Here is a 27,188-nt window from a genome sequence, read left to right as displayed (position 1 = left end):
ATTTATACATTAATGATCTTGATGAAGGAACTGGGGGCATTCTGACTAGGTTTGCAGATGATACAAAGATAGAGAGAGGGACAGGTACTATTGAGGAGGTGGGGAGGCTTACAAAAGGATTTGGACAGGTTAAGAGAGTGAGCACAGAACTGGCAGATGGAACACAATGTGGGAAAGTGTGAGGTCATGCACTTTGGTAGGAAGAATAGAGGAATGGACTATTTTCTAAATGGGAAGAAAAATCAGAAGTCTAAAGTGCAAAGAGACTTGAGAGTTCTAGTCCACAATTCTCTCAAGGTAAACTTGCAGGTTCAGTCAGTTGTTAGGAAGGCAAACGCAATGATGGCATTTATTTTGAGAAGATTTGAATATAAAAGCAGAGATGTACTTCTGAATCTCTATAAGGCTCTGATCAGGCCACATTTGGAGTATTGTGCACAGTTTTGGGCCCAATATCTCAAGAAGGATATATTGGCCCTGGAGTGTGCTCAGAGGAAGTTCATGAGAATGGTCCCAGGAATGAAAAGCTTAAAATGTGAGGAACGTTTGAGGACTCTGGGTTTATACTTGATGGAGTTTAGAAGGATGGGGGGCAGGGGATCTAACTGAAACACATACAGTACTGAATGGCCTGGACAGAGTGGATATTGGGAAGATGTTTCCATTGGTAGGAGGGACTAGGACCCGAGGGCAAGAATGGAGATAAGCCAAAGAGTGGTGAATCTATGGAATTCACTGGCACAGGAGGCCAGGTCATTGACTATATTTAAGACTGAGATAGATAGGTTCTTGAATGTCAAGGAGACTAAGGGTTATGGGGATAAAGTAGGAGAATGGGGTTGAGAAACTTATCAGCCATGATTGAACTGCAGAGCAGACTCACACATGCACACACATACGTATACATTTGTGGGGTGAATTTGTACTTGCAGAGTTACATTGTACTTTGCCCAAAGACTGCATGAATCCATGTAAAACTCTGTTATGTCACTTTTTAAATTAGAATCAGTCTAAACAGTATGGCACATGATTTGGAGATGCAGGTGTTGGATTGGGGTGTACAAAGTTAAAAATCACACAACACCAGGTTATAGTCCAACAGGTTTATTTGGATGCACACTAGCTTTCGGAGCAACGCTCCTTCATCAGGTGATTGTGGAGGGCTCGATCGTATCACAGAATTTATAGCAAATATTTACAGTGCGATGTAATTATACATTGAAAAATTGATTATCTGTTAAGCCTTTCATCTGTTAGAATACAGTGATAGTTTCACTTCTTTCATGTGCAAATCACAAAACTTTTTTTTATAAAGTTGCATTCTCGGGTTAGCTGTTAACAATGGTGATAGCTAGACAATATGTTGAAGGTGTTGACCCCCTGTGTTCTCTGTCTATGCCTTGAGTTTAGATTGATTCTAATCTAAAAAGTGAGATAACAGAGTTTTACATAAATTCATGCAGTTTTTGAGCTCAGAGTTCTACATGAATGTATGCAGTTTTTGAGCAAAGTACAATGTAACCCTGCAAATACAAATTCACCCCACAAAATATATGTGTGCATGTGGGTCTTTGTCTGTGTGTGTGTGTGTGTGTGTCTGTCTGTCTGTCTGGGTTAGGGGTTGTGAGCATGAGAAAGTGTATGTGTGTGTGTGTTGTGAATGTAGAGTGTCTTAAGTCTGTGAGGGGGTGCATGTGTGTGTGTCTGTAAGGGTGTGTGTGGGTGTCTGGGTGAGTGTCTGTATGTATGTGTGTCCGTGTGTATGTGTGTATAGGAGTGCCTGTGTGCGTGTGAGAGTGTGTGTGTAGGAGTATCTGTGTGTGTGTACAGTGCAATGGTGGTCACCTGTAATGTGACATGAACCCAAGGAGCCGGTTGAGGCCCTCGCTATGGGTACCGAACTTAGCTATCAGCCTCTGCTTGGCCACTTTTCTCTGCTGCCTGTCCTGAAGTCTGCCTTGGAGGATGGTCACCCGAAGGTCCGAGGTCGAATGTACTGGACCACTGAAGTGTTCCCCAACTGGAAGGGAACCCTCCTGTCTGTTGATTGTTGTGCGGTTCTGGATTAGTGGTGCTGGAAGAGCACAGCAGTTCAGGCAGCATCCGAGGACAGGCAAAATCCGAGGACAAGCAAAATCGACGTTTCGGGCAAAAGCCCTTCATCAGGAATAAAGGCAGAGAGCCTGAAGCGTGGAGAGATAAGCTAGAGGAGGGTGGGGGTGGGGATAGAATAGCATAGAGTACAATGGGTGAGTGGGGGAGGAGATGAAGGTGATAGGTCAGGGAGGAGAGGGTGGAGTGGATAGGTGGAAAAGGAGCTAGGCAGGTCGGACAAGTCCGGACAAGTCAAGGAGACAGTGTTGAGCTGGAGGTTAGAAACTAGGATGAGGTGGGGGAAGGGGAAATGAGGAAGCTGTTGAAGTCCACATTGTTGCCCTGGGGTTGAAGTGTTCCGAGGCGGAAGATGAGGCATTCTTCTTCCATGCGTCGGGTGGTGAGCGAGTGGCGGTGGAGGAGGCCCAGAACCTCCATGTCCTCGGCAGAGTGGGAGGGGGAGTTGAAATGTTGGGCCACGGGGTGGTTTGGTTGATTGGTGCGGGTGTCTCGGAGATGTTCCCTGAAGCGCTCTGCTAGGAGACGCCCAGTCTCCCCGATGTAGAGGAGACCGCATCGGGAGCAACGGATACAATAAATGATATTAGGGGAGACTGGGTGCCTCCTAGCAGAGCGCTTCAGGGACTTCAACAGCTTCCTCATTTCCCCTTCCCCCACCTCATCCTAGTTTCTAACCTCCAGCTCAACACTGTCTCCTTGACTTGTCCGGACTTGTCCGACCTGCCTAGTTCCTTTTCCACCTATCCACTCCACCCTCTCCTCCCTGACCTATCACCTTCATCTCCTCCCCCACTGACCTATTGTACTCTATGCTACTCTCTCCCCACCCCCACCCTCCTCTAGCTTATCTCTCCACGCTTCAGGCTCTCTGCCTTTATTCCTGATGAAGGGCTTTTGCCCGAAACGTCGATTTTGCCTGTCCTCAGATTTTGCCTGTCCTCGGATGCTGCCTGAACTGCTGTGCTCTTCCAGCACCACTGATCCAGAATCTAGTTTCCAGCATTTGCAGTCATTGTTTTTACCCGATTGTTGTGCGGTGCCCATTCATCCGTTGTTGTGGCCTTTGCTCGGTTTCCCCAATGTACCATGCCTCCGGGCATCCTTGCCTGCAACATATAAGATAGACAATGTTGGCTGAGTCACATGAGTACCTGCCATGTACAAGGTGGGAGGTGTCCCCACGCGTAATAGTGGTATCTATGTCCACGTCTTGCAGCGCCTACCCTGACAGGGTTGTATGGAGTTGTCCTGAGAACCGGACAGAGTTCTGCATACATTCATGTAGAACTCTGAGCTCAAAAACTGCATGAATTTATGTAAAACTCCGTTATCTCTCTTTTTAGATCAGAAACAATCTAAACATCATGGCATAGACAGAGAACACAGGGGGCCAACACCTTCAACATATTGTCTAGCTAACACCATTGTTTACAGCTAACCCAAGAATGCAACTTTTTAAAAAAAAGGTTTTGTGATTTACACATGAAAGAAGTGAAACTATCATGGTATTCTAACAGATGAAAGGCTTAATAGACAATCAATTTTTCAATGTATAATTTCAGTTACATCACACTGTAAATTTTTGCTATAAATTCTGTGATACGATCGAGCCCTCCACAATCACCTGATGAAGGAGCGTCGCTCCGAAAGCTAGTGTGCTTCCAATTAAACCTGTTGGACTATAACCTGGTGTTGTGTGATTTTTAACATTATGGCACAGACAGAGAACACAGGGGGCTAACACCTTCAACATATTGTCTGGCTAACACCAATTGTTACAGTTAACCTGAGAATGTAACTTTTTTAAAAAAGTGTTGTGATTTACACATGAAACTATCATAGTATTCAAACAGATGAAAGACTCAACAAACAATCAAGGTATTTTTCAATTTATAATTTCAGTTACATCACACTGTAAACTTTTGCTATAAATTCTGTGTCTTACAATTGTGTCCTCCACAACCACCTGATGAAGGAGCGTCGCTCCGAAAGCTAGTGTGCTTCCAATTAAACCTGTTGGACTATAACCTGGTGTCGTGTGATTTTTAACTTTGTACACCCCAGTCCAACACCGGCATCTCCAAATCATAATTGTTCCCAGACATTCAGGATTCTCCAGGCTTGTTAAGAACATAGAACAGTACAGCACAGTATAGGCCATATCCTATTCTATGATCAAACTAACATATAGCTCCTTCATTTTACTATCATCCATGTGCCTATCCAAGAGTCACTTAAAAGTCCCTAATGTCTCTGACTCTACTACCAATGCTGGCAGTGCATTCCACACACTCACCACTCCCTGTGTAAAGAACCTACCTCTGACATCACCCCTTCCTCCAAATACCTTAAAATTATGCCCCCTTGTGATAGACGTTTCCACCGTGGGAAAAAGTCTCTGGTTATCCTCTCTACCTGTGCCTCTCAACACCTTGTACACCTCTATCAAGTCACCTCTCATCCTTCTTCGCTCCAATGCTCCTACATTTCACCCTAAAAGGAGCATGTTGGACACATACCTCACTAATTGAATGCCTCCCACCACCAACTCCCCCATTACTGTTTTGCTGTAAATCTCCCCAGATGTAACTTTGGTGAGATCCTGCCTTATTTGTATAAAATCTGCCTTCCCCCAATCCTAAAGGATGGTGTAAAGTTTGCTACCACTAAAATGCTCCCCCACTGCTACCTCCAATACTTGTCTGGTTTTGTTCCCCAGAGTTAGGTCCAGCATCGCACTGTTCCTCTTTGGACCATCTGCTTGTTGAGGTGAAATCTCTCCTGGATACATTTCAAGAAAGCAGCCCCCTCAGAACCCTTTGCACTGTGACTATTCCAATTCATGTTGGGGAAGTTGACATCCCCTAATGTAACTATCCTATGATTGTTTACATATCTGCTCCTCTATTGCCCACTGACTGCTTGGAGCCCATGATACATTCCTATCACTGCGACTGCCCTGTTTAGTTCCTAAATTCTACTCACAAAGCCTCACTTGCTCACCCTTCTAAGATATTATTGCTCCTTACTGCAGAAAGTGGTTCCTTATTTAATAATGTGATATCAACTTCTCTTTTACACCCTCTCCTGTCCTGTCTGACAATCCCATACCCTGAAACATTGAGATACTTCCTCTGCCACATCTCTATGATGGCACGAACATCGCAATTCCACATGTCGATCCATGCCCTTAATTCAACTGTCTTACCTTCAATACTCCTTACATTAAAGTAGAAGACATTCCATTTACCTGTGATGGGAACCGGAGCTATGGATCAGAGGATGGGGTAGATGGTGAACAGGCAGATACAGAGTGCAGAGAGTCTGTGAGGAAGGATAGACAGTTGATAGAGCAAAGATGTAGTCAGTATGATGGGTTGAAGTGTGTCTATTTTAATGTAAGAAGTTTCAGGAATAAGGGTGATAAACTTAGAACATGGATCAGTACTTGGAGCTATGATGTTGTGGCCATTATGGAGACTTGGACATCACAGGGGCAGGATTGGTTGTTGGATGATCCAGGGTTCAGATATTTCAAAAGGAATGAGGGGAGAGATAAAAGAGGGAGGAGAGTGGCATTGCTAATCAGAAATAGTATCACAGCTGAAGAAAGGGAAGTTATCGAGGAGGGTTTGTCTACAGAGTCAGTGTGGGTGGAAGTCAGAAACAGGAAAGGAGCAGTCACTATATTGGGAGTCTTCTATAGACCGCACCCCCCTTCCCAAATCACCCCAGTAGCAACAGAGACACAGAGAAGCAGATTAGGAGACAGGTTTTGGAAAGATGCAGAAGTAACAGGGTGTTATCATGGGTGACTTCAACTTCCCTGATTGGAACCTCCTTCGTGCAAATAGTTTGGATGGAGCAGATTTTGTCATATATGTCTAGGAAGGGTTCCTGAATCAATATGGAGATAGGCTGACTAGAGGGGAGGCCATATTGGATTTGGTGCTTGACAACCAACCAGGTCAGGTGTCAGAACTCTTGATGGGACAGCATTTCAGTGATAATGATCACAACTCCCTGACCTTTACTATTGTCATAGAGACCGATAGGAGCAGATGGTAGGGGAAAGTATTTAATGGAGTGAGGCGGAAATACATTGTTATTAGGCAGGAATTGTGGAGCATAAATTGGGAACAGATGTGCTCAGGGAAATGCTTAACAGAAATGTGGAGATTTTTTAGGGAGCACTGGCTACAAGTGGTGTATAGGTTTGTCCCACTGAGGCAAGGAAGGGATGGTAGGAACATTGACAAGAGATCTGGAACATTTAGTCAAGAGAAAGAAGGAAGCTTACTTGAGGTTGATGAAGCAGGGATCATACAGTGCTTTAGAGGGTTACAAGAGGGTAAGGAAGGAATTGAAGAATGGACTTAGGAGAGCAAGAAGGGGGCATGAAAAAGCCGGGGTGGGTAGGATTAAGGAAAACCCCAAGGTGTTCTACACTTATGTGAGAAACAAGAGCAAAACCAGAGAGAAGGTAGGGCCGATCAGGGGTAGTGAACCGAACTTGTGCCTGGAGTCAGAGGAGGTAGGGAAGGTCCTTAATGAATAATTTGCTTCAGTATTCACTATTGAGAAGGACCTTGTTGTTTCTGAGGACACCATGAAACAAACTGATATGCTCAAATGGGTTGATGGTGAGAAGGCAGATATGCTGGAAATATTGAAAAACATGCGGATAGGCAATTCCCCTGGGCCAGATGGGATATATCCAAGGTTCCTACAGGAAGCGAGGGAAGAGATTGTTGCGCCTTTGCCAATGATCTTTGCATCCTCACTGTCCACTGGAGTAGTGCCAGATAATTGGAACTTGACAAATGTTATTCCCTTGTTCAAGAAAGGGAACAGGGATCCCTGGGAATTATAGACCAGTCAGTCTTATGTCAGTGGTGGGCAAATTATTGGAGAGGATTCTGAGAGACAGGATTGTTTGGAAATGCATAGTTTGTTTAGCAATAGTCAGCATAGCTTTGTGAGGGGCAGGTCATGCCTCACAAGCCTTATTGAATTCTTTGAGGATGTGATAGAACACATTGATAAAGGCAGGGCAGTGGATGTGGTGTATCTGGATTTTAGCAAGGTGTTTGATAAGGTTCCCCAAAGTGCTCAGTCAGAAAGTAAGGAGTCATGGGATACAGGGAAATCTGGTTGTCTGGATACAGAATTGACTGGCCCATAGAAGACAGAGGATGGTGGTAGATGGAAAGTATTCAGCCTGGAGCTCAGTGATCAGTGGTGTTCCGCAGGGGTCTGTTCTGGGAAATCTGCTGTGTGTGATTTTTATAAATGACTCAGATGAGGAAGTGGATTAGTAAATTTGCTAATAGTTTAAAGATTGATGATTTGCGGATAGTGTGGAGGGCTGTTGTAGGTTGCAACGGGACATTGATAGGACAAATTTCAATACAGATTGCAGGGTTAAAGGCAGGATTCTTGGCAGTGTGGAGGACCAGAGGGACCTTGGGGCCTACATCCATAGATCCTCAAAGTTGCCTCAAGTTGATAGGGTTGTTAAGAAGGCATATGATGTGTGGGCTTTCATTAACAGAGGCATTGAGTTTAAGAGCCTTAAGGTTATGATGCAGCTTTATAGAACCCTGGTAAGACCACATTTGGAATATTGTGTACTCTATGCTACTTTCTCCCCACCCCCACCCTCCTCTCATTTATCTCTCCACCCTTCAGGCACTCTGCCTGTATTCCTGATGAAGGGCTTTTGCCCGAAACGTCGATTTTACTGCTCCTCAGATGCTGCCTGAACTGCTGTGCTTTTCCAGCACCACTAATCCAGAATCTGGTTTCCAGCATCTGCAGTCATTGTTTTTACTTATATTGTGTTCCGTTCTGGTTGCCTCATTATCGGAAGGATGTGGAAGCTTTAGAGAGGGTGCAGAAGAAATTTACCAGGATGCTGCCTGGACTGGAGGGCATGTCTTTTGAGGAAAGATTGAGGGAGCTAAGGCTTTTCTCACTGGAGCGAAGAAGGATGAGAGGTTACTTGAAAAAAGTATATAAGACGATGAGAGGCATAGTTAGAGTGGATAGCCAGAGACTTTTCCCAGGGGCAGAAATGGCTATCATGAGGGGGCGTAATTTTAAGATGCTTAGAGGAAGTTTTACGGGGATGTCAGAGAGAGGGGTTCTTTATACAGAGAGTGCTAGATGCATGGAATGCACTGCCAGCAGTGGTATTAGAGTCAGATACATTAGGGACATTTAAGCGACTCTTGGATAGACACATAGATGCTAGTAAAATGTAGGGTGTGTAGGTTGATCTGATCTTAGAGTAGGATAAATGGTCGACACAACATTGAGGGCTGAAGAGCCTGTACTTTACTGTACTGTTCTATGTCTATGTTCTTTCTCCCCTAAACATCAACTCTGCCTAAGTTTCTTTTTTCTAAAGTCTACTGCGTCCTTATTGCGCTAACACTCTGTATCCGTTTCCCTGCTGACTGAGTTTAAACTCTTTCTAAGAGTACATAGCAAATCCTCCCACAAAGATGTTTGTCCCATTCTGATGCAGCTGCAGCTTTACAGGTCCCGCTTTCCCGAGAAATATTCCCAGTGATCCAGGAATCCCAGAACCTGCTTTCTGCACCAACTCTTAAGCTACAAAATCATATGCTCCATTCTCCTATTTCTGTCCTCATTCGCCTGTGGACACAGGAGTAATCCAGAGATTACTACCTTTCGAATCCTGCTTTTAACTATCCCGCCTGGCTTCCTAAATTCTTGGTGCGAGACCTCATCCAACATTCTATCGATATCGATGATACCGGTGTGTACCATGACCTGATTATGCCACTCTCCCCCTTCAGAATGCCCTGCAGCCACTGAATGACATTGCTGACCCTGGCACCAGGTGGGTGACTTATCCTGGAGTCAGGTCAGTGGCTGCAGAAAAGCTTACCTGTTCCCTTAATTAATGAAGCCCCTATCACTATTGCTCCTGTTTCCCTCACTCCCATAGTGTGAGGCCCCTCATGGTGAGGCCTGGTTCTGCCTGCACTACTTTGTGGAACCAGCTTCCTCATCAGCTTCCACAACAGAACACCAGTTGGTGAGTAGGACTCCTGTGGACTCCTCCCTGTTTCTTTTTGATTGCCTGGGGATTGATAGATCGATTTATTGTTGTCACATGTAGATTAGATTAGATTAGATTAGATTAGATTAGATTAGATTAGATTACAGTGTGGAAACAGGCCCTTCGGCCCAACAAGTCCACACCGACCCGCCGAAGCGAAACCCACCAATACCCCTACATTTACCCCTTACCTAACACTACAAGCAATTTAGTATGGCCAATTCACCTGACCCTGCACATCTTTGGATGGTGGGAGGAAACCGGAGCACCCGGAGGAAACCCACGCAGACACGGAGAGAACGTGCAAACTCCACACAGTCAGTCGCCTGAGGTGGGAATTGAACCCGGGTCTCTAGCGCTGTGAGGCAGCAGTGCTAACTACTGTGCCACCGTGCCGCCCACCATGTACCGAGATACAGTGAAAAGTGTGGCTTTGCGTGCTATACAGACAAATCATACCCTACAAAGTGCATCAGGGTAGCAGAACAGAGTGCAGAATACAGTGTTACAGCCACAGAGAAGGGGCAGAGAGAGAGATCAATATTAATAATTGAGAGATAAAAGCAAATTACTGCGGATGCTGGAATCTGAAACCAAAAGAGAAAATGCTGGAAAATCTCAGCAGGTCTGGCAGCATCTGTAAGGAGAGAAAAGACAAAGGCTCAGTTAGACTTGAAATGTCAGTTCTTTTCTCTCCTTACAAATGCTGCCAGACCTGCTGAGATTTTCCAGTATTTTCTATTTTGGTTAATAATTGAGAGGTCTGTTCAAAAGTCTGATAGCAGCTGGGAAGAAGCTGTTCTTGAATCTGTTCATACGTGTATTCAAGCTTTTATATCTTCTGCCCGATGGAAGAGGGTGGAAGAGAGTATAACCGGGCTGGGAGGGGTCTTTAATTATGTTGTTGCTGCCCCAAGCCAGTGGGAAGTATAGATGGAGGAGAAAGTGAGGTCTGCAGATGCTGGAGATCAGAGCTGAAAATGTGTTGCTGGAAAAGCGCAGCAGGTCAGGCAGCATCCAGGGAACAGGAGAATCGACGTTTCGGGCATAAGCCCTTCTTCAGGAAGTATAGATGGAGTCAATGGATGCGAGGCTGGTTTGTGTGATGGACTGAGCTGTGTTCACAACTCTCTGTAGTTTCTTGCTGTCTTGGGAAGAGCAGCTGCAAAACCACACTGTGATGTATCCGGATAGGATGTTTTCTATGGTGCATGTATAAAAAATTGGTAAAGGTCCTTGTGGACATATTGAATTTCCTTAGCCTTCTGAGGAAGTAGAGGCATTGTTGCACTATCTTGACCATCACATCAACGTGGGTAGACCAGGACAGATTGTTGATGATCATCATTCCCAGGAACTTGACACTCTCAACCATCTCCACCTCAGCACCTTTGATACAGACTTTCTATGCAAAATGTCTTTCCATTCAAATGTAATTAGTACTAACTGAGCCAGTCAAGGGAACTGCAAATGGACTGAATTGTTGTTTGTGAACAGCGTGAAGGGTCACACAATAAATAAATTAATTGGGAGCAGGAATAAGACTTTCAAGTCTGTTCTGCCATTTAATAAGATCTGATCGTGGTCCCAAATCCACTTCATTACTGACTAACCTTCCTATCAAAGTGGTGTTCCTCATGTACAGTGCACATTTTTTATATCAAAAATACGCTTTATTTGTAAAAAAATCTCTGCATAAATACATCGTCACAGAAGCAGTTCGGTTCTGTACAGCTGCATATCAAGTAAATAAAAAAAACATTGGACATTGGCACTCTTCAAAAAAGCCAAAGAACTCTCTTACACACACAAGACTCACATTTACATATATCTGAGGCACTGGGAGGGTGCAATAATTGAACAGACCCCCATTTACCTTCAGCAGGAAGACCTCGGACAGTGCTCTTTCCACACTGCACCTTGGAAGCATCTGCCTCAGGCTTTAGTGTGTCCCTCAGCCCGTAGTCCTGGACGTTGGAAGGTACCAGTCTACAACACTCGGTTGGGGACAACTCCTTCTTTTGGAAGACCAACAAGTTTCAGGCAGATCAAAGAGCGCTTTTCAATCTTCATGTGCAGTGGTGGCTAGCTTGATGCCTCCTTCACACGCCAAGGGGATTGCAAGGATGGTTTCTGACGGAACAAGGGTAAGCCCCACAGCCAAGTCTCTGCCTCATAATATCTGTAGTGTTCCCAGGATGGTAATGTGGTGAATTTCCACTGGAGAAAATGTTTCCTGCAAATAAATGTCAACAATGATTGATTCTGGTAAACCAGATGCCCTTTTCTTTCACAATTAAGACCTTTTTGAATCCAAAGAGGAAATGCAAAGTAATATTTGGATTTTCAACCAATTATCGCTTCCCCAGAAGTCATCTAACCATGCTGCCACATCTGATTGCCTCGTACTGGCTCCGAGGGGATCGGGAATTGTGGGTTGTGATGCCTAAATAAATGAAGGAGATGTTGAGAGGAGCTAAAACCACAGGGAGATAACAATTAATCTTACCACTTTTGTATGGGTATAGGGAACCATTTGCAATCTATCCATGACCATTGCTCTTTGTGCTACTTTCTCTCATACAAGATTGTAGCCCAGAGCCCAGTTGCATGGACTTTATCACTCACCAGACTAACATCCAGACTGCCAACGTCAATGGTGTCAACAGCACACACAACCCATGCATGGACTTCCAGCTGGTCCACCTTCAACATCATAATTCCAACTATACTCATCTCCAAACTCCGAGACCTAGGTGTCAGCTCCCTCCTTTACAACTGGATCCTTGATTGTAAACCCTGACCCATAGACTGTACAGTATTCAGTAAGGGTAGGCACAACATCTCCTCCTCCATGATCCTGAACACTGATACCCCACAAAGTTGTATACTCAGCCCCTTTCTATACTTGCTATACAATCATGACTGTGTAGCCAAAGTCAGCTCTAACCTCTTTTACAAGTTTGCTGATGACACCGTGGTTGTGGGTCGGATTCCAAACAATGGTGAGAGTACAGGAAGGAGATAAACAGTTTAGTGGACATCTGCTCCATTTCCTGATGTTTTGTGAAGGGCAAGTCGTGCCTCACAAACCTTATTGAATTCTTTGAAAAGGTGACGAAGGAGGTTGATGAGGGGAAAGCGGTAGATGTGGTATATATGGATTTTAGTAAGGCGTTTGATAAGGTTCCCCATGGTAGGCTACTGCAGAAAATACGGAGATATGGCATTGAGGGTGAATTGGAGGTTTGGATTAGGAATTGGCTGGATGGAAGAAGACAGAGGGTAGTAGTTGATGGCAAAGTTTCTTCATGGAGTGCCGTCACTAGCGGTGTTCCGCAAGGATCTGTTTTGGGACCATTGCTGTTTGTCATTTTTATAAATGACCTGGAAGAGGGGTTAGAAGGTTGGGTGAGCAAGTTTGCGGATGATACGAAAGTCGGAGGAGTTGTTGACAGTGAGGAAGCATGTGGCAGGTTACAGCAGGAGATAGAGAAGCTGCAGAGCTGGGCAGAAAGGTGGCAGATGGAATTCAATGTAGCTAAGTGCGAGGTGATTCACTTTGGGAAGAATAACAAAAAGATGGGGTACTGGGCTAATGGTCGGATACTTGGTAGTGTGGATGAGCAGAGGGATCTTGGTGTCCATGTACACAGATCTCTGAAAGTTGCCACCCAGGTAAATAGTGCGGTGAGGAAGGCATATGGCGTACTGACTTTTATTGGTAGAGGAATTGAGTTCCGGAGTCCTGAGGTCATGATGCAGTTGTATAAGACTCTGGTACGGCCGCATCTGGAATATTGTGTGCAGTTTTGGTCGCCATACTATAGGAAGGATGTGGAGGCATTGGAACGGGTGCAGAGGAGGTTTACCAGGATGTTGCCTGGTATGGAAGGAAAATCGTATGAGGAAAGACTGAGGCACTTGGGGCTGTTTTCACTAGAGAAAAGAAGGTTTAGGGGTGACTTGATTGAGGTGTACAAGATGATTAGGGGGTTAGATAGGGTCGACAGTATGAACCTTTTCCCGCGTATTGAGTCGGGTATTACAAGGGGGCATAGCTTTAAATTAAGGGGGGGTAGATATAGGACTGAAGTTAGGGGTAGGTTCTTCACTCAGCGAGTCGTTAGTTCATGGAATGCCCTGCCAGTAACAGTGGTGGACTCTCCCTCTTTATGGGCATTTAAGAGGGCATTGGATAGGTATATGGAGGATAGTGGGTTAGTGTAGTTTAGGTGGGCTTGGATCGGCGCAACATCGAGGGCCCAAGGGCCTGTACTGCGCTGTATTCTTCTATGTTCTATGTTCTATGATGTCAATGACCAACTCCTTTGTTTTGCTGATATTGAGGGAGAGTTGTTGTCTTTACACCATGGCACATTCATGAATAGGAGTCTGATGTAAGTACATAAGTACACATGCACATGCATACACACGCACAGATATACACTCACACACACGCACACACGCACACACAAGCGCACGTACACGCATACATAAACACATACATGTACACACATTCCCTCTCCTATACATACACACAGTTCCTCTTCTGCACACTCAGAGACACTTAAATAGTTCCACTCCCACATACATGTACTCACTTTCCTACAAATACACTCAATCCTTTTGTAGACACACACCCACATGCACTCCCTACTATACACATAAGTTCACAAACTCCTTTTTACACATACACACACATGCATACATCCGTATACACATGTACGCACATACACACCATACATATGCACAGATACACACACACACAAACATACATTCCTCCCCCACGCGCACACATACACAGTGTAGCTCTCATGCACAAACACTCACATACAAACACACACACGCAGACATAGTTTGCAGATGAGAGTACAATTGGTGGAGTAGCAGATAGTGAAGGGGACTGTCAGAGAATGCAGTAGAATATGGATAGATTGGAGAGTTGGACAGAGAAATGGCAGATGGAGTTCAAATGTGAGGTGATGCATTTTGGAAGATCCAATCCAAGAGCGAACTATACAGTAAGTGGAAAGGTCCTGGGGAAAATTGATGTACAGAGAGACCTGGGTGTTCAGGTCCATTGTTCCCTGAAGATGGCAATGCAGGTCATAGAATGGTTAAGAAGGTATATGCATGCTTTCCTTCATTGGCCAGGGTATTGAGTACAAGAGTTGGCAGGTCATGTTGCAGTTGTATAAGACTTTGGTTCAGCCACATTTGGAATATTGCATACAGTTCTGGTCGCCACATTACCAAAAGGATGTGGATGTTTTGGAGAGGGTGCAGAGGAGGTTCACCAGGATGTTGCCTGGTATGGATGGTGCTAGCTATGAAGAAAGGTTGAGTAGATTAGATTACCTACAGCGTGGAAACACGCCCTTTGGCCCAACCAGTCCACACTGACCCTCCAAAGAGTAACCCACTCAGACCCACTCCTCTCTGAGTAATGCACCTATCACTATGGGCAATTTAATATGGCCAATTCACCTGACCTGCACATCTTTGGACTGTGGGAGGAAACTGGAGCACCCGGAGGAAACCCACGCAGCCACAGGGAGAATGTGCAAACTCCACACAGAAAGTCGCCCAAGGCTGGAATTGAACCTGAGACCTTAGTGCTGTGAGGCAGCAGTGCTAACCACTGAATCACCATGCATCAGGAATGTTTTCATTGGAAAGAAGGAAGTTGAGGGGGGGGTGCTAATTGAGGTCTACAAAATCATTAGAGTTGTAGGCTGGGTGGATAGCAAGAGGATTTTTCCCAGAGTGGAGTACTCAATTACTAGTGGTCATGAGTTCAAAGTGAGAGGGGAAAGGTTTAGGGGAGATATACGTGGAAAGTTCTTCACACAGAGGGTGGTGAATGCGTTGCCAGTGAAGGTGATAGGGGCAGGAACAATAGCATCATTTAAGATGTATCTAGACAGATACATGAATGGGCAGGGAGCAGAGGGATATAGATCTTTAGAAAACATGCAACAGGTTTAGATAGAGGATCTGGATTGGCACAGGCTTGGAGGGCCAAAGGGCCTGTTCCTGTGCTGTAAGGTTCTTTGTTCTCTGTTCTTTGTACGTGTACATACTTACTCACTTTGCCACACACAGATGGACACATTTCCTCTGCTGTACATGCTTACTTCATCAGGCACACACTCTATCTCACTCACTCAGCTGTTGTGATGTTGGGGACTATATCAAACAGGAAATGCATGCAGTAAGGGTATAGCAATTATTATGGATGACTTCAATCTATATATTGATTGGACTAACCAAATTGGTAACAAAGTGATAGAGGAGGATTTCCTGAAATGTGTGAGGGGTGCTTTCCTCATCTAATATGTCGAGGAACCAACTAGAGAGCAAGCCATCTTCGACTGGGTATTGTGTAATGAGAGAGGATTAATTAGCAACCTTGTGGTGTGAGATCCTTTGGGGAAGAGTGACCATAATATGCAGAATTCTTCATTCTGAAACTAGGGTCCTGAACTTAAAGAATGCCACCTTTGACAGTATGAGGCACGCATTAGCTAGGATAAGCTGGGCAAGGATACTTAGGGTGTTGACGGGTAATGGCAGACATTTAAAAAACATGTGGATGAGCTTCAACAATTATATATCCCTGTCTGGTGTAAGAGTAAAACAGGGAAGGTGGTTCACCCATGGCTAACAATGGAAGTCAGGGATAGTGGTAAAGCCAACGAGGTGCCATATAAATTGGCCAGAAAAAGCAGCAGAACCAAAGACCGGGAGAAATTTAGCAGAAGGGGTCAAAGGGTTTAAATTGGAAAGGGAAAATACAATATGAAAGTAAGTTTGCAGAAAACATAAAATCTGACAGCAAACGCTTCTATAGAAATATAAAGAGAAACAGACTGGTGAAGATAAATCAAAGTCCCTTGCAGATAGAATCAGGTGAATTCGTAACGGACAACAAAGAGATGACAGATCAGTTGAAAACATACTTTGGATCTGTTTTCACTAAGAAGGCCACAAATAATCTTCAGGATATGCTAGGGGACAGAGGTTTAAGCATAAAGGAAGAACTGAAGGAAATCCTTATTACTTAGGAAATGGTATCGGGAAGTTGATGGAATTAAAACCTGATAAGTTCCCAGGACCTGATGCTCTGCATCCCAGAGCACTTAAGGAAGTGGCCCTAGAAATAGCGGATGCATTGGTGATAATTTTCCAGCATTCCATAGATTCTGGAAGAGTTTCAATGGACTGGATGGTAGTTAACATAACCCCACTCTTTAAAAAAGAGTGAAAGAGAAAACAGGGAATTATAGGCCGGTTAGTCTGATACCGATGGTGGGGAAAGTGCTGGAATCAATCATTAAGGATGTAATACCTGAGCATTTTGGAAAGCAGTGACAGAATTAGTCCTAGTCAACATGGATTCACTTAAGGGAAATCATGCTTGATAAATATTCTGGAATGTTTTGAGGGTGTGACCAGTAGAGTGGACTAGGGTGAATAAGTAGTTGTTGTGTATCTGGACTTTTGAAAGGCATTTGGCAAGGTTCCACACAAGAGATTAGTAAGGAAAATTAAAGCTCATGGTATCAGAGGTAATGTATTGACATGGATAGAGGACTGGTTGGTAGACAGGAAGCAGAGAGTTGGAATAAACGGGTCCTTTTCAGAGGGGCAGGTAGTGATGAGTGGGGTGCTCCAAGGTTCAGTGCTAGGATCTCAGCTGCTCATAATATACATTAACAATTTGAAGGAATTGAAAGCAATATCTCCAAATTTTCAGATGACACTAAGCTAGGTGGCAGTGTGTGCTGTGAGGAGGATGCTAAGAGGCTGCAGGGTGACTTGGACAGACTGGCTGTGTGGGCAAATACTTGGCACATCGGCAATATAATGGATACATGTGAGGTTTTTCACTTTGATCGCAAAAGCAGAAAGACAGATTTTGATTAGAATGGTGTCAGTTTAGGAAAAGGTGAGGTGCAACGAGACCTGGGTGTCATGGTGGAACGGTCACTGAAAGTTGGTATGCAGGTGCAGCGGGTGATGAGGAAAGCTCATGGCATGCTGGCCTTCATAGTGAGAGGATGTGAATATCGGAGTAAGGACAATTTGCTGCAGTTATACAGGGCTTTGGTGAAGCCACAGCTTGAGTATTATGGGCAGTTTTGGTCTCCTAGCCCGAGGAAGGATATTCTGGCTATTGAGGGAGTCCAGCTAAGGTTTACCAGACTGATTCCCGGGATGGCAGGACTGACACAAGAGGAAAGATTGGATCGACCAGGCTTGTCTTCTCTGGAATTTGGAAGAATGAGTGAAGGATTCATAGAAACACAAAATTCTGATGGGACTGGACAGGCTAGATGTGGGAAGAATGTTCCTGAAGTTGGCAAGGCCAGAACTAGGGGAAACGGTCTAAGAATAAGAGGGAAACCATTCAGGACTGAGATAAGGAAGAAATTCTTCACTCAGAGAGTTGTGAACCTATGGAATTCTCTCCCATTGGAAGTTCATTAGACATATTCAAGAGGGAGCTGGATATGGCCCTTGCAGGTAAAGGCATCAAGGGTTATGGGGTGTGGGTGGGAATGGAATGCTGAGATTGCATGATCAGCCATGTTCGTATTGAATGGTGGTGGTAGATCGAAGGGCCAAATGGCCTACTCCAGCACATATTCTCCATGTTTTGATGTTTCCAAGAGAAGGCAGCACAAAGAGCAATGGTCATGGACAGATTGCAAATGGTTACCTATGCCCCTACGAAAGTGCTCAGATTAATTTTTATCCCCCTGTGGTTTTAGCACCTCTCAAAGTCTCCTTCATTCAATTGAGGTGTCACAACCCACAATTCCCGATCCCCTTGGAGCCAGTATGAGGTAATCAGATGTGGCAGCATGGTTAGATGAGGTGACTTCTGGGGAAGTGATAATTAGTTGAAAAACCAAATGTAACATTGCATTTCCTCTTTGGATTTAAAAAAGTCTTAGTTGTGAAATAGAAAAGGGCTTCTGGTTTACCAGAATCAATCATTTTTGACATTTTTTGCAGGAAACATTTTCTCCTGTGGAAATTCACCACGGTGCACGCCTTCCCGTCCTGGGAACATCACAGATATTATGAGGTGGAGACTTGGCTGTGGGGCTTACCCTTGTTCAGTCAGAAACCATCCTTGCAATCCCCTTGGACTGTGAAAGAGGCGTCAAGCTAGCCACTGCTGCACATGAAGGAAACCAAAGGTACTTTGACAGGTATGTTGTTCAGTAAGGTAGTGGAGACCACAATCAGATCACATTAAATGGTGGAACAGACCTGAAAGTCCTACTCCTGCTCCTAATTCATTCATTCTGTTCACAATCAACAATTCAATCCATTCACTCTTCTATAGTCTGTATTGGTTAGTCCTGTTTACATAGGAACAGAAAGGCATTTTGCATAGAAAATAAATGATACATTAATTTAGAACCTGTTACATCCATGACATACTTTATGGAACTTAACTTTCTGTCAAATACTTTAGAGAATATTGCTGAAACAGATATATTTTGTCAATGTTGTTCATATTGTACTCTTCAGGCCATATTTCCTCTCACTTTATATCTGTGACATCTTGTTTGAGACTGTCCAACAAGGGGAAACATCCGTTCCATGTCCACCTAATCAATCCCCTTTAGCATTTTATATCCCTCAATCAGACCTCCCCCCCACGCCCCACCCCATTCTTGTGAACTCTAGTGAGTACAAGCCCAAACTATTTAACCACCCCTGATATGACAGACCTTTAATCCATGGAATCCTTTTGCATTTCCTCTTTGGATTCAAAAAGGTCTCAATTGTGAAAGAAAAGGGCATCTGGTTTACCAGAATCAATCATTGTTAACATTTATTTGCAGGAAACATTTTCTCCAGTGGAAATTCACCACATTGCCATCTTGGGAACACCACAGATATTATGAGGCGGAGACTTGGCTGTGGGGCTTACCCTTGTTCCGTCAGAAACCATTCTTGCAATCCCCTTGGCGTGTGAAGGAGGCCTCAAGCTAGCCACCACTGCACATGAAGATTGAAAAGTGCTCTTTGATCTGTCTGAAACTTGTTGGTCTTCCAAAAGAAGAAGTTGTCCCCAACCAAGTGTTGTAGACTGGTACCTTCCAACGTCCAGGACTACGGGCTGAGGGACACACTAAAGCCTGAGGCAGATGCTTCCAAGGTGCAGTGTGGAAAGAGCACTGTCCGAGGTCTTCCTGCTGAAGGTAAATGGGGGTCTGTTCAATTATTGGATCCTCCCAGTGCCTCAGATATATGTAAATGTGAGTCTTGTGTGTGTAAGAGAGTTCTTTGGCTTTTTTGAAGAGTGCCAATGTCCAATGTTTTTTTTATTTACTTGATATGCAGCTGTACAGAACCGAACTGCTTCTGTGACGATGTATTTATGCAGAGATTTTTTTACGAATAAAGCATATTTTTGATATAAAAAAGTGCACTGTACATGAGGAACACCACTTTGATAGGAAGGTTAGTCAGTAATGAAATGGATTTGGGACCACGATCAGATCTTATTAAATGGCAGAACAGACTTGAAAGTCTTATTCCTGCTCCCAATTAATTTATTTATTGTGTGGCCCTTCACTCTGTTCACAAACAACAATTCAGTCCATTTGCAGTTCCCTTGACTGGCTCAGTTAGTACTGATTACATTTGAATGGAAAGACATTTTGCATAGAAAGTAAAAGATACATTAATTTAGCACCGTTCACATCCATGACATAATTTATGAGACCTAACTCTCAGTTAAATATTTTAAAGAACAGTTTGTTTGGTTATACAGGATTTGAGTATTGCTGAAACAGACATATTTTGTTAGTGTTGTTCATATTGCACTCATAAGGGCGTAGGGAATTAGAAGTGGCAGGACATAATTCAGCCCTTTGAGCCCACTCCACCATATAACATGATCATGGCTGTTCTTATCCTGGTCTCAACTCCACCTTCCTGCCTGCTCCCCGTAGCCCTTTATCCTACTTTTACATCTATTTCTGTCTTGAAGCTGTTGATTGATTCTGCCTCCACTGCACTCTGGGGCAGTGATTCCCACAGAGTCACAACGCTCCCAGGGAACTAGTTTCTCCCCATCTCAGTTTTGAACCTCCCTCCTCTCACTTGAGATCTGTGACCTCTTGTTCGAGACTCTCCCACAAGGGGAAACGTCTGTTCAACATCTACCTTATCAATCCCCTTTAGCATTTTATATCCCTCAATCAGACATGCCCTCCCACTCCCTACCTCCTCCCCTCCACTCATAGAGTCATAGAGATGTGCAGCATGGAAACAGACCAACTCGTCCATGTCGACCAGATATCCCAACCCAATCTAGTCCCACCTGCCACCACCCGGCCCATATCCCTCCAAACCCTTCCTATTCATATACCCATCCAAATGACTCTTAAATGTTGCAATTGTACCGGCCTCCACCACTTCCTCTGGCAGCTCATTCCATGCACGTACCACCCTCTGTGTGAAAATGTTGCCCCTTAGGTCTCTTTTATATCTTTCCCCTCTCACCCTAAACCTATGCCCTCTAGTTCTGGACTCCCCAACCCCAGGGAAAAGACTTTGTCTATCCTATCCATGCCCCTCATAATTTTGTAAACCTCTATAAGGTCACCCCCTCGTCCTCCGATGCTCCAGGGAAAACAGTCCCAGCCTGTTCAGCATCTCCCTGTAGCTCAAATTCTCCAACTCTGGCAACATCCTTGTAAATCTTTTCTGAACCCTTTCAAGTTTCACAACATCTTTCCGATAGGAAGGAGACCAGGATTGCATGCAATATTCCAACAGTGGCCTAACCAAGTCCTGTACAGCCGCAACATCACCTCCCAACGCTTGTACTCAACACTCTGACCAATAAATGAAAGCATACCAAACGCCTTCTTCACTATCCTATCTACCTGCGACTCCACTTTCAAGGAGCTATGAACCTGCACTCCAAGGTCTCTTTGTTCAGCAACACTCCCTAGGACCTTACCATTAAGTGTATACGTCCTGCTAAGATTTGCTTTCCCAAAGGATTCTATTACTAAGAACACTGTATCAGAATTGATGCCTGCCAGTGCTGGGCTATGCTGCTACATCACATCTGAGTGACATGGGTCAAGTGGATGTGGAGTTGTGTTAACTGTTTATACACCAAACAACCTTGGTATGGAAAAACAAACTTCGGATTTCAGAGATTTTCAGATTTCGGGATTTTGGATAAAGGATTGTCCAACTGAACAGGTTTTTATAATTGTGAGGGGCATGGACAGGGTGGATAGAAAGCAGTATTCCCCTTACTCGAAGTGCCAATAACAAGGGGACATAATTTTAAAGAAAAAGGCAGGAGGTTTCATGAGAATTTGAGGGAAAACATTTTCAACAGAGAGTGGTGTTGGCCTGGAAAGGACTGCCTGAGAGAATAGTTGAGACAAGAAACCTCAAAACCTTTAAAACATACTTGGATAAACGCTTGAAATGTCATAGATAGGTTTAGAGCAGTTTTTTAAGCCAATGCTGACTCAATGGGCCGAAAGGCTTTTTCAGAACTGGAAGATGCTGTAATTCTAACTGTCAGTCATCATTAACTGAGACATTAATTGTGGGAAGGCCTTAACCAATAAGAGTCCATTGCCAACCAGTCATGATATTGGATTTGGTGGTGCAGTGATAGTGTCACTGGAGTTGTTAATCGATCATCCCATGCTAATGTTCTGTGAGTGTGGCTTCAAACCCCATCATGACAGTTGGTGTAATTTCAATTGAAAAATATTCTGTAGTTTAGTAAAACAAGCTAGCGTAATAGTCACCATCTACCCGCTGTTCATTATTGTAAAACCCTATCTGGTTCTTTAGGGAAGGAAATCTGCTATCTTTACAGGTGACTCCAGACCCCACAACAATGTGGCTGATTCTTATCTACCATCTGGGTAATTAGGGATGGGATATAAATGCTGGCCCGACCACATCCCATGAACAAATGAGAAAAACTGTTCTAGTGTATGCTGCGAGACACAGAGAGCTCCACCAGGGTATTTCAGCGGAACATGAGGTTGAGCCCATTTTGTGAAGGAAATAGAGTCTGGGTTTCATCGTTAACCATTGAAATGGCACCTCAACAAACATCTTTTGAAAATGAGTAGACTTTACATTCACTGTATCAACTTTATCAAGATGCTGCATGATTACAAAATCTATTAACTTCTCAAATAGTGATATGCCTTTTGCAAATCCACGCTGCCTACCTTTAATTAACCTGCCACTGACCCAATCAAAATGAATTTGACCTTGTATCACAGTCTTTAGAAATCTGCTTGTTATTTTAGTTTAGAGTCATAGAGTTATGGAGATGTACAACACAGAAACAGACCCTTCGGTCCAAACTGTCCATGCCAAACAGATATCCCAACCCAATCTGTCCCACCTGCCAGCACCAGGCCCATATCCCTCCAAACTTTCCTATTCATATATCCATCCAAATGCCTCTTAAATGTTGCAATTGTACCAGCCTCCACCACTTCCTCTGGCAGCTCATTCCATACACGTACCACCCTCTGTGTGAAAACATTGTCTCTTAAGTCTCTTTTATATCTTTCCCTCCTTACCCTAAACCTATGCCCTCAAGTTCTGGACTCCCACACCCCAGGGAAAAGATTTTGTCTATTTATCCTATCCATGCCCCTCATAATTTTATAAATCTCCATAAGGTTACCCCTCAGCCTCTGACGCTCCAGGGAAAACAGCCCTAACTTATTCAGCCTCTGCCTATAGCTCATACGCTCCAACCCTGGCAACATCCTTGTAAATCTTTTCTGAACCCTTTCAACTTTCACAACATCTTTCCGATAGGAAGGAGTCCAGAATTGCACACAATATTCCAAAAGTGGCCTAACCAATGTCCTGTACAGCTGCAACATGACATCTCAATTCCTATACTCAATGCTCTGACCAATAAATGAAAGCATACCAAACATCTCCTTCACTATCCTATCTACCTGTGACTCTACTTTCAAGGAACTTTGAACCTGTACTCCAAGGTCTCTTTGTTCAGCAACACTCCTTGGATCTTACCATTAAGTGTATAAGCCCTGCTCTGATTTGCTTTTACAAAATGCTAAATTAAACTCTATCTGCCACTCCTCAGCCTATTGACCCATCTGATCAAGAGATAACCTTCTTCACTGTCCACTACACCTCCACTTTTGGTGTTATCTGCAAACTTACTAACTATACCTCCGATATTCACATCCAAATCTTTATGTAAATAACGAAAAGTAGTGGACCCAGCACTGGTACTTGTGGCTTTCCACTGGTCACAAGCCTGCAGTCTGAAAAGCAATCCTCCACCACCACCCTCTGTCTTTTACCTTTGATCCAGTTCTGTATCCAACTGGCTAGTTCTCCCTGTATTTGTTTGTGCGATCTGGGTATCATTGGTGAAGTCTCTCTCCTTTCGAACAGAGGATTTCTCTTGACTGCCCTCTTGTCCTCTCATTTCACTTCTACATCTAAGGCTGATTGTGGTCATTATTCTGATGGTTTCCTCATATTCTGGGAACAATACCATCAGGGCTGGTTGGTTTTTCTACTTTCTGTGTTTCTTACTCAGTGCTATTTCCACATCTCTGATTAGTTGAATTCTCCTCCCTCAGACCCTGTGCTGTTTCAGTGCCTCCAATTGTAAAAGGCAAGACAAAGTACTCAGTGTGTTTCTCCTCCATCCCTTCAATCTCCACACGATGATTTACATCTTCGTTCTCTAACTGGTACTGCTCCTCCTGAATGACAGTGTTACATTGTGCCAGTTAATGAAGTCCTTCTGGAGCAGAGAAGATTACGGGGTGATCTTATTGAGGTAGTTAAAATTATGAAGAATTTTGACAAGGTAAAGAAGGATATTCTGACTCCACTAGTTAGTATCTCAGTAACTAAGGGAGGGGGTGGTGGTGGTGGGTACGGGGTGGGTGGAGGATTGTAGTGTCATAATTTCAAGATTGTCAGCAACACAGCTAGGAGTGAGATGAGAAGAAACCTCTTTACTCAGACACTTGTGAGGATTTGGAATGTGTTGCCTGAGAGAGTGGTGAAGACTGATTTCACAGGAGCTTTCAAAAGAGAGCTGGATTTATATTTGACGGTGATGAATTGAGAGGGCAATGGAGATAGGGCTGGAGAGTGGGACGAGCTGGGTAACTCTCTCAGAATTTAGTACAGACACAATTGGTCAAATGGCTTCCGTCTGTTCTGTAAAATCCTATTCTATTCGATTCATTCTTTTTTAATTTCCTCCCCCTGATCTGCTAAGTCTTTCTCTGTAGGTAGTGGCCGGACTGACTATATCGGAGACCTTAACAGCATAAGGCATAGGAGCAGAAATTAGGCCATTTGGCCTGTTCAACCACAGTTGATAGGTTATTCAAACTCATTTTCCCACTTCCTCCCCATAACCTCTGATCCTCTTGGCAATCAAGAATTTATTCACCTCTGTCTTAAACATACTCAATAACCTGGCTTCTACAGCCTTCTGTGTCAATGAATTCCATAGATTTACCACTCCCTGGCTAAAGAAGTTTCTCCTTATCTCCATTCTGAAGGGTCTTCCCTTTACTCTAAGGCTGTGCCCTCAGGTCCTAGTCGCTCCTACTGATGGAAGCATCTTCCCAACATCCACTCTGTCCAGGCCATTCAGTATTCTGTAAGTTTCAATCAGATCCCCCTCATTCTTCTAAATTTCATTGAGTACAGTCTCAGAGTCTTCAAATATTCCCCTTTCATTCCTGGAATCATTCTCGTGAAACTCCTCTGGACCTGCTCCAGGGCCAATACATTTTTCCGGAGGCACGGGGCCCAAAACTGCTCACAATACTCTAAATGTGGTCTGACCAGTGTCGTATAAAGCCTCAGAAGTACATGCCTGCTTTTATACTCTGGTCCTCTTGAAATTGTATTTGCCTTCCTAATTACCGACTCAACCTGCAAGTTTACTTTAAGAGAATCCTGGATTAGGACTCTCAACTCTCTTTGTACTTCAGATTTCTGAATTTTCTCCCCATTTAGAAAATAGTCCATGCCTCTATTCTTCCTACCAAAGCACATGACCTCACACGTTCCCATGTTGTACTCCATCTGCCACTTCTTTGCCCACTCTCCTAATCTGTCCAAATCCTTCTGTAGCCTCTCCACCTCCTCAATGCTACCTGGACCTCTCCCCATCTTTGTATCATCTGCAAACTTAGCCAGAATGCCTTCAGTTCCTTCAGCAAGATCATTAATGTATAAAGTGAAAAGTTGTGGTCCCAACACTGCTGAACACCACCTGTCACCAGCTGCCATCCTGAGAAGGACCCTTTTATCCCCACTCTCTGCTTTTTGCCTGAAAGCCAAGCCTCTATCCATGCTAGCGCCTTGCGCCTCACACCATGGGCCCTTATCTCACTCAGTGCCTCCTGTGCAGCACCTTGTCAAAGACCTTCTAGAAGTCCAGGTAGACAACATCCATTAGGTCTCCTTGGTCTAACCTGCTCATTACTTCCTTGAAGAATTCTAACAGATTTATCAGGCATGGCCTCCCCTTGATGAATCCATGCTGACTTTGCCCTATTTTATCATACACTTCCTAGGGAATCTCATCCTTTACAATTGATTCCAAAATCTTACCAACGACTGAGGTCAGGCTAATAGGTCTGTAATTTCCCATCTTTTGCCTTGCTCCCTTCTTATACAGAGGTGTTACATTAGCAATTTTTCAGTCCTCTGACTCCAGTGATACCTGAAAGATTATTACTGGGGCAGCACGGTGACACAGTGGTTAGTACTGATGTCTCACAGCTCCAGGGACCCGGGTTTGATTCCTGCCTTGGGTGGCTGTCTGTGTGGAATTTGTGCATCCTCCCTGTGTCTGCATGGGTTTCCTCCAGGCGCTCTAGTTTCCTCCCACAATCCAAAGATGTGAGGGTCAGGTGAATTGGTCATGCTAAATTGCCTGTAGTGTTGGGTGCATTAGTCAGGGGTAAAAATAGCTGAGGGGAATGAGTCTGGATGAGTTACTCTACAGAGGGTCAGTGTGGACTTGTTGGGCGAAAGGGCCTGTTTCCATACTGTAGGGAATCTAATCTACTGAAGCCTCCACCAACTCTTCAGCTATCTCCTTCAGAATTCTAGGGTGTGGCCCATCTGGTCTAGGCTTTTATTCCTGATGAAGGGCTTTTGCCCGAAACATTGATTTCGAAGCTTTTCGGATGCTGCCTGAACTGCTGTGCTCTTCCAGCACCACTAATCCAGAATCTGGTTTCCAGCATCTGCAGTCATTGTTTTTACCCATCTGGTCTAGGCAATTTATCCACCTTCAGACCTTTTCAGTTTTCCAGTACCTTCTCCTTGGTGATAGCCAACATACTCATCTCATTCCCCCTCACTCTCTTGAACTTTTGGGATATTACTCAAGTCTTCCATGGAAGACTGACGGGAAGTAATTATTCAGTTCCTCAGCCATTTCCCATTGCTACTTCTCCAGTGTCAATTTCCAATGGCCCAATATCCACTCTTGCCTCTCTTTTGCCCTTCATATATCACAAGATACACTAGCAATCTTTCCTACCATTACTGGCCAGCTTACCCTCATATTTCATCTTCTCCCTCCTTATTTCTTTCTTTGTTGGTATTTATAGACTTCCCAATCCTCTGGTTTCCCACTGCCCTTCGCTACATCATAAGCTTTCTCCTTTGCTATTATGCTGTCCCTGACTTCCCTTGTCAGCCACCATTGCCTCACTTTCCCTGTACCAGGCTTCTTTTCCCTCAGGATGAATCTCTGCTGTGTCTCCTGAATTACTCCCAGAAACCCCTGCCATTGCTGTTCCACTGTCTTTCCTACTCGGCTCCTCCCTCATGCCTCTGTCATGCCGTTACAACTGATTCAACTTTCTCCCTCTCAAATTCCAGTGTTGTTAAGATTTCTAATGACACTGTCATA

At 44.2% G+C, this 27,188-nt stretch overlaps 1 protein-coding gene across 1 annotated transcript in view; it reads right to left on the bottom strand.

Annotated features, from left to right (window-relative positions):
• Positions 1 to 1,969: 1,969 nt before the first annotated feature.
• Positions 1,970 to 27,188, bottom strand: part of LOC148152247 (uncharacterized) — a 122,340-nt gene continuing 97,121 nt past the window's right edge. The window contains exons 3-4 of the mRNA XM_087981891.1: positions 3,156 to 3,324; positions 1,970 to 2,060 (exon numbers count right to left, since the gene is read on the bottom strand). Of these exons, the coding sequence (XP_087838017.1) occupies positions 1,970 to 2,060; positions 3,156 to 3,324 (260 nt within the window). The remainder of the gene's footprint in view (positions 2,061 to 3,155; positions 3,325 to 27,188) is intronic.

Source organism: Chiloscyllium plagiosum, unplaced genomic scaffold (assembly GCF_037043375.1).
Source record: "Chiloscyllium plagiosum isolate Xiang-an unplaced genomic scaffold, Cpla_swu_hap1 HiC_scaffold_1, whole genome shotgun sequence".
Classification (NCBI taxonomy): Eukaryota; Metazoa; Chordata; class Chondrichthyes; order Orectolobiformes; family Hemiscylliidae; genus Chiloscyllium; species Chiloscyllium plagiosum.
Note: the sequence above shows the minus strand (reverse complement) of the source record. Positions and strands in the feature narration are given on the sequence as shown.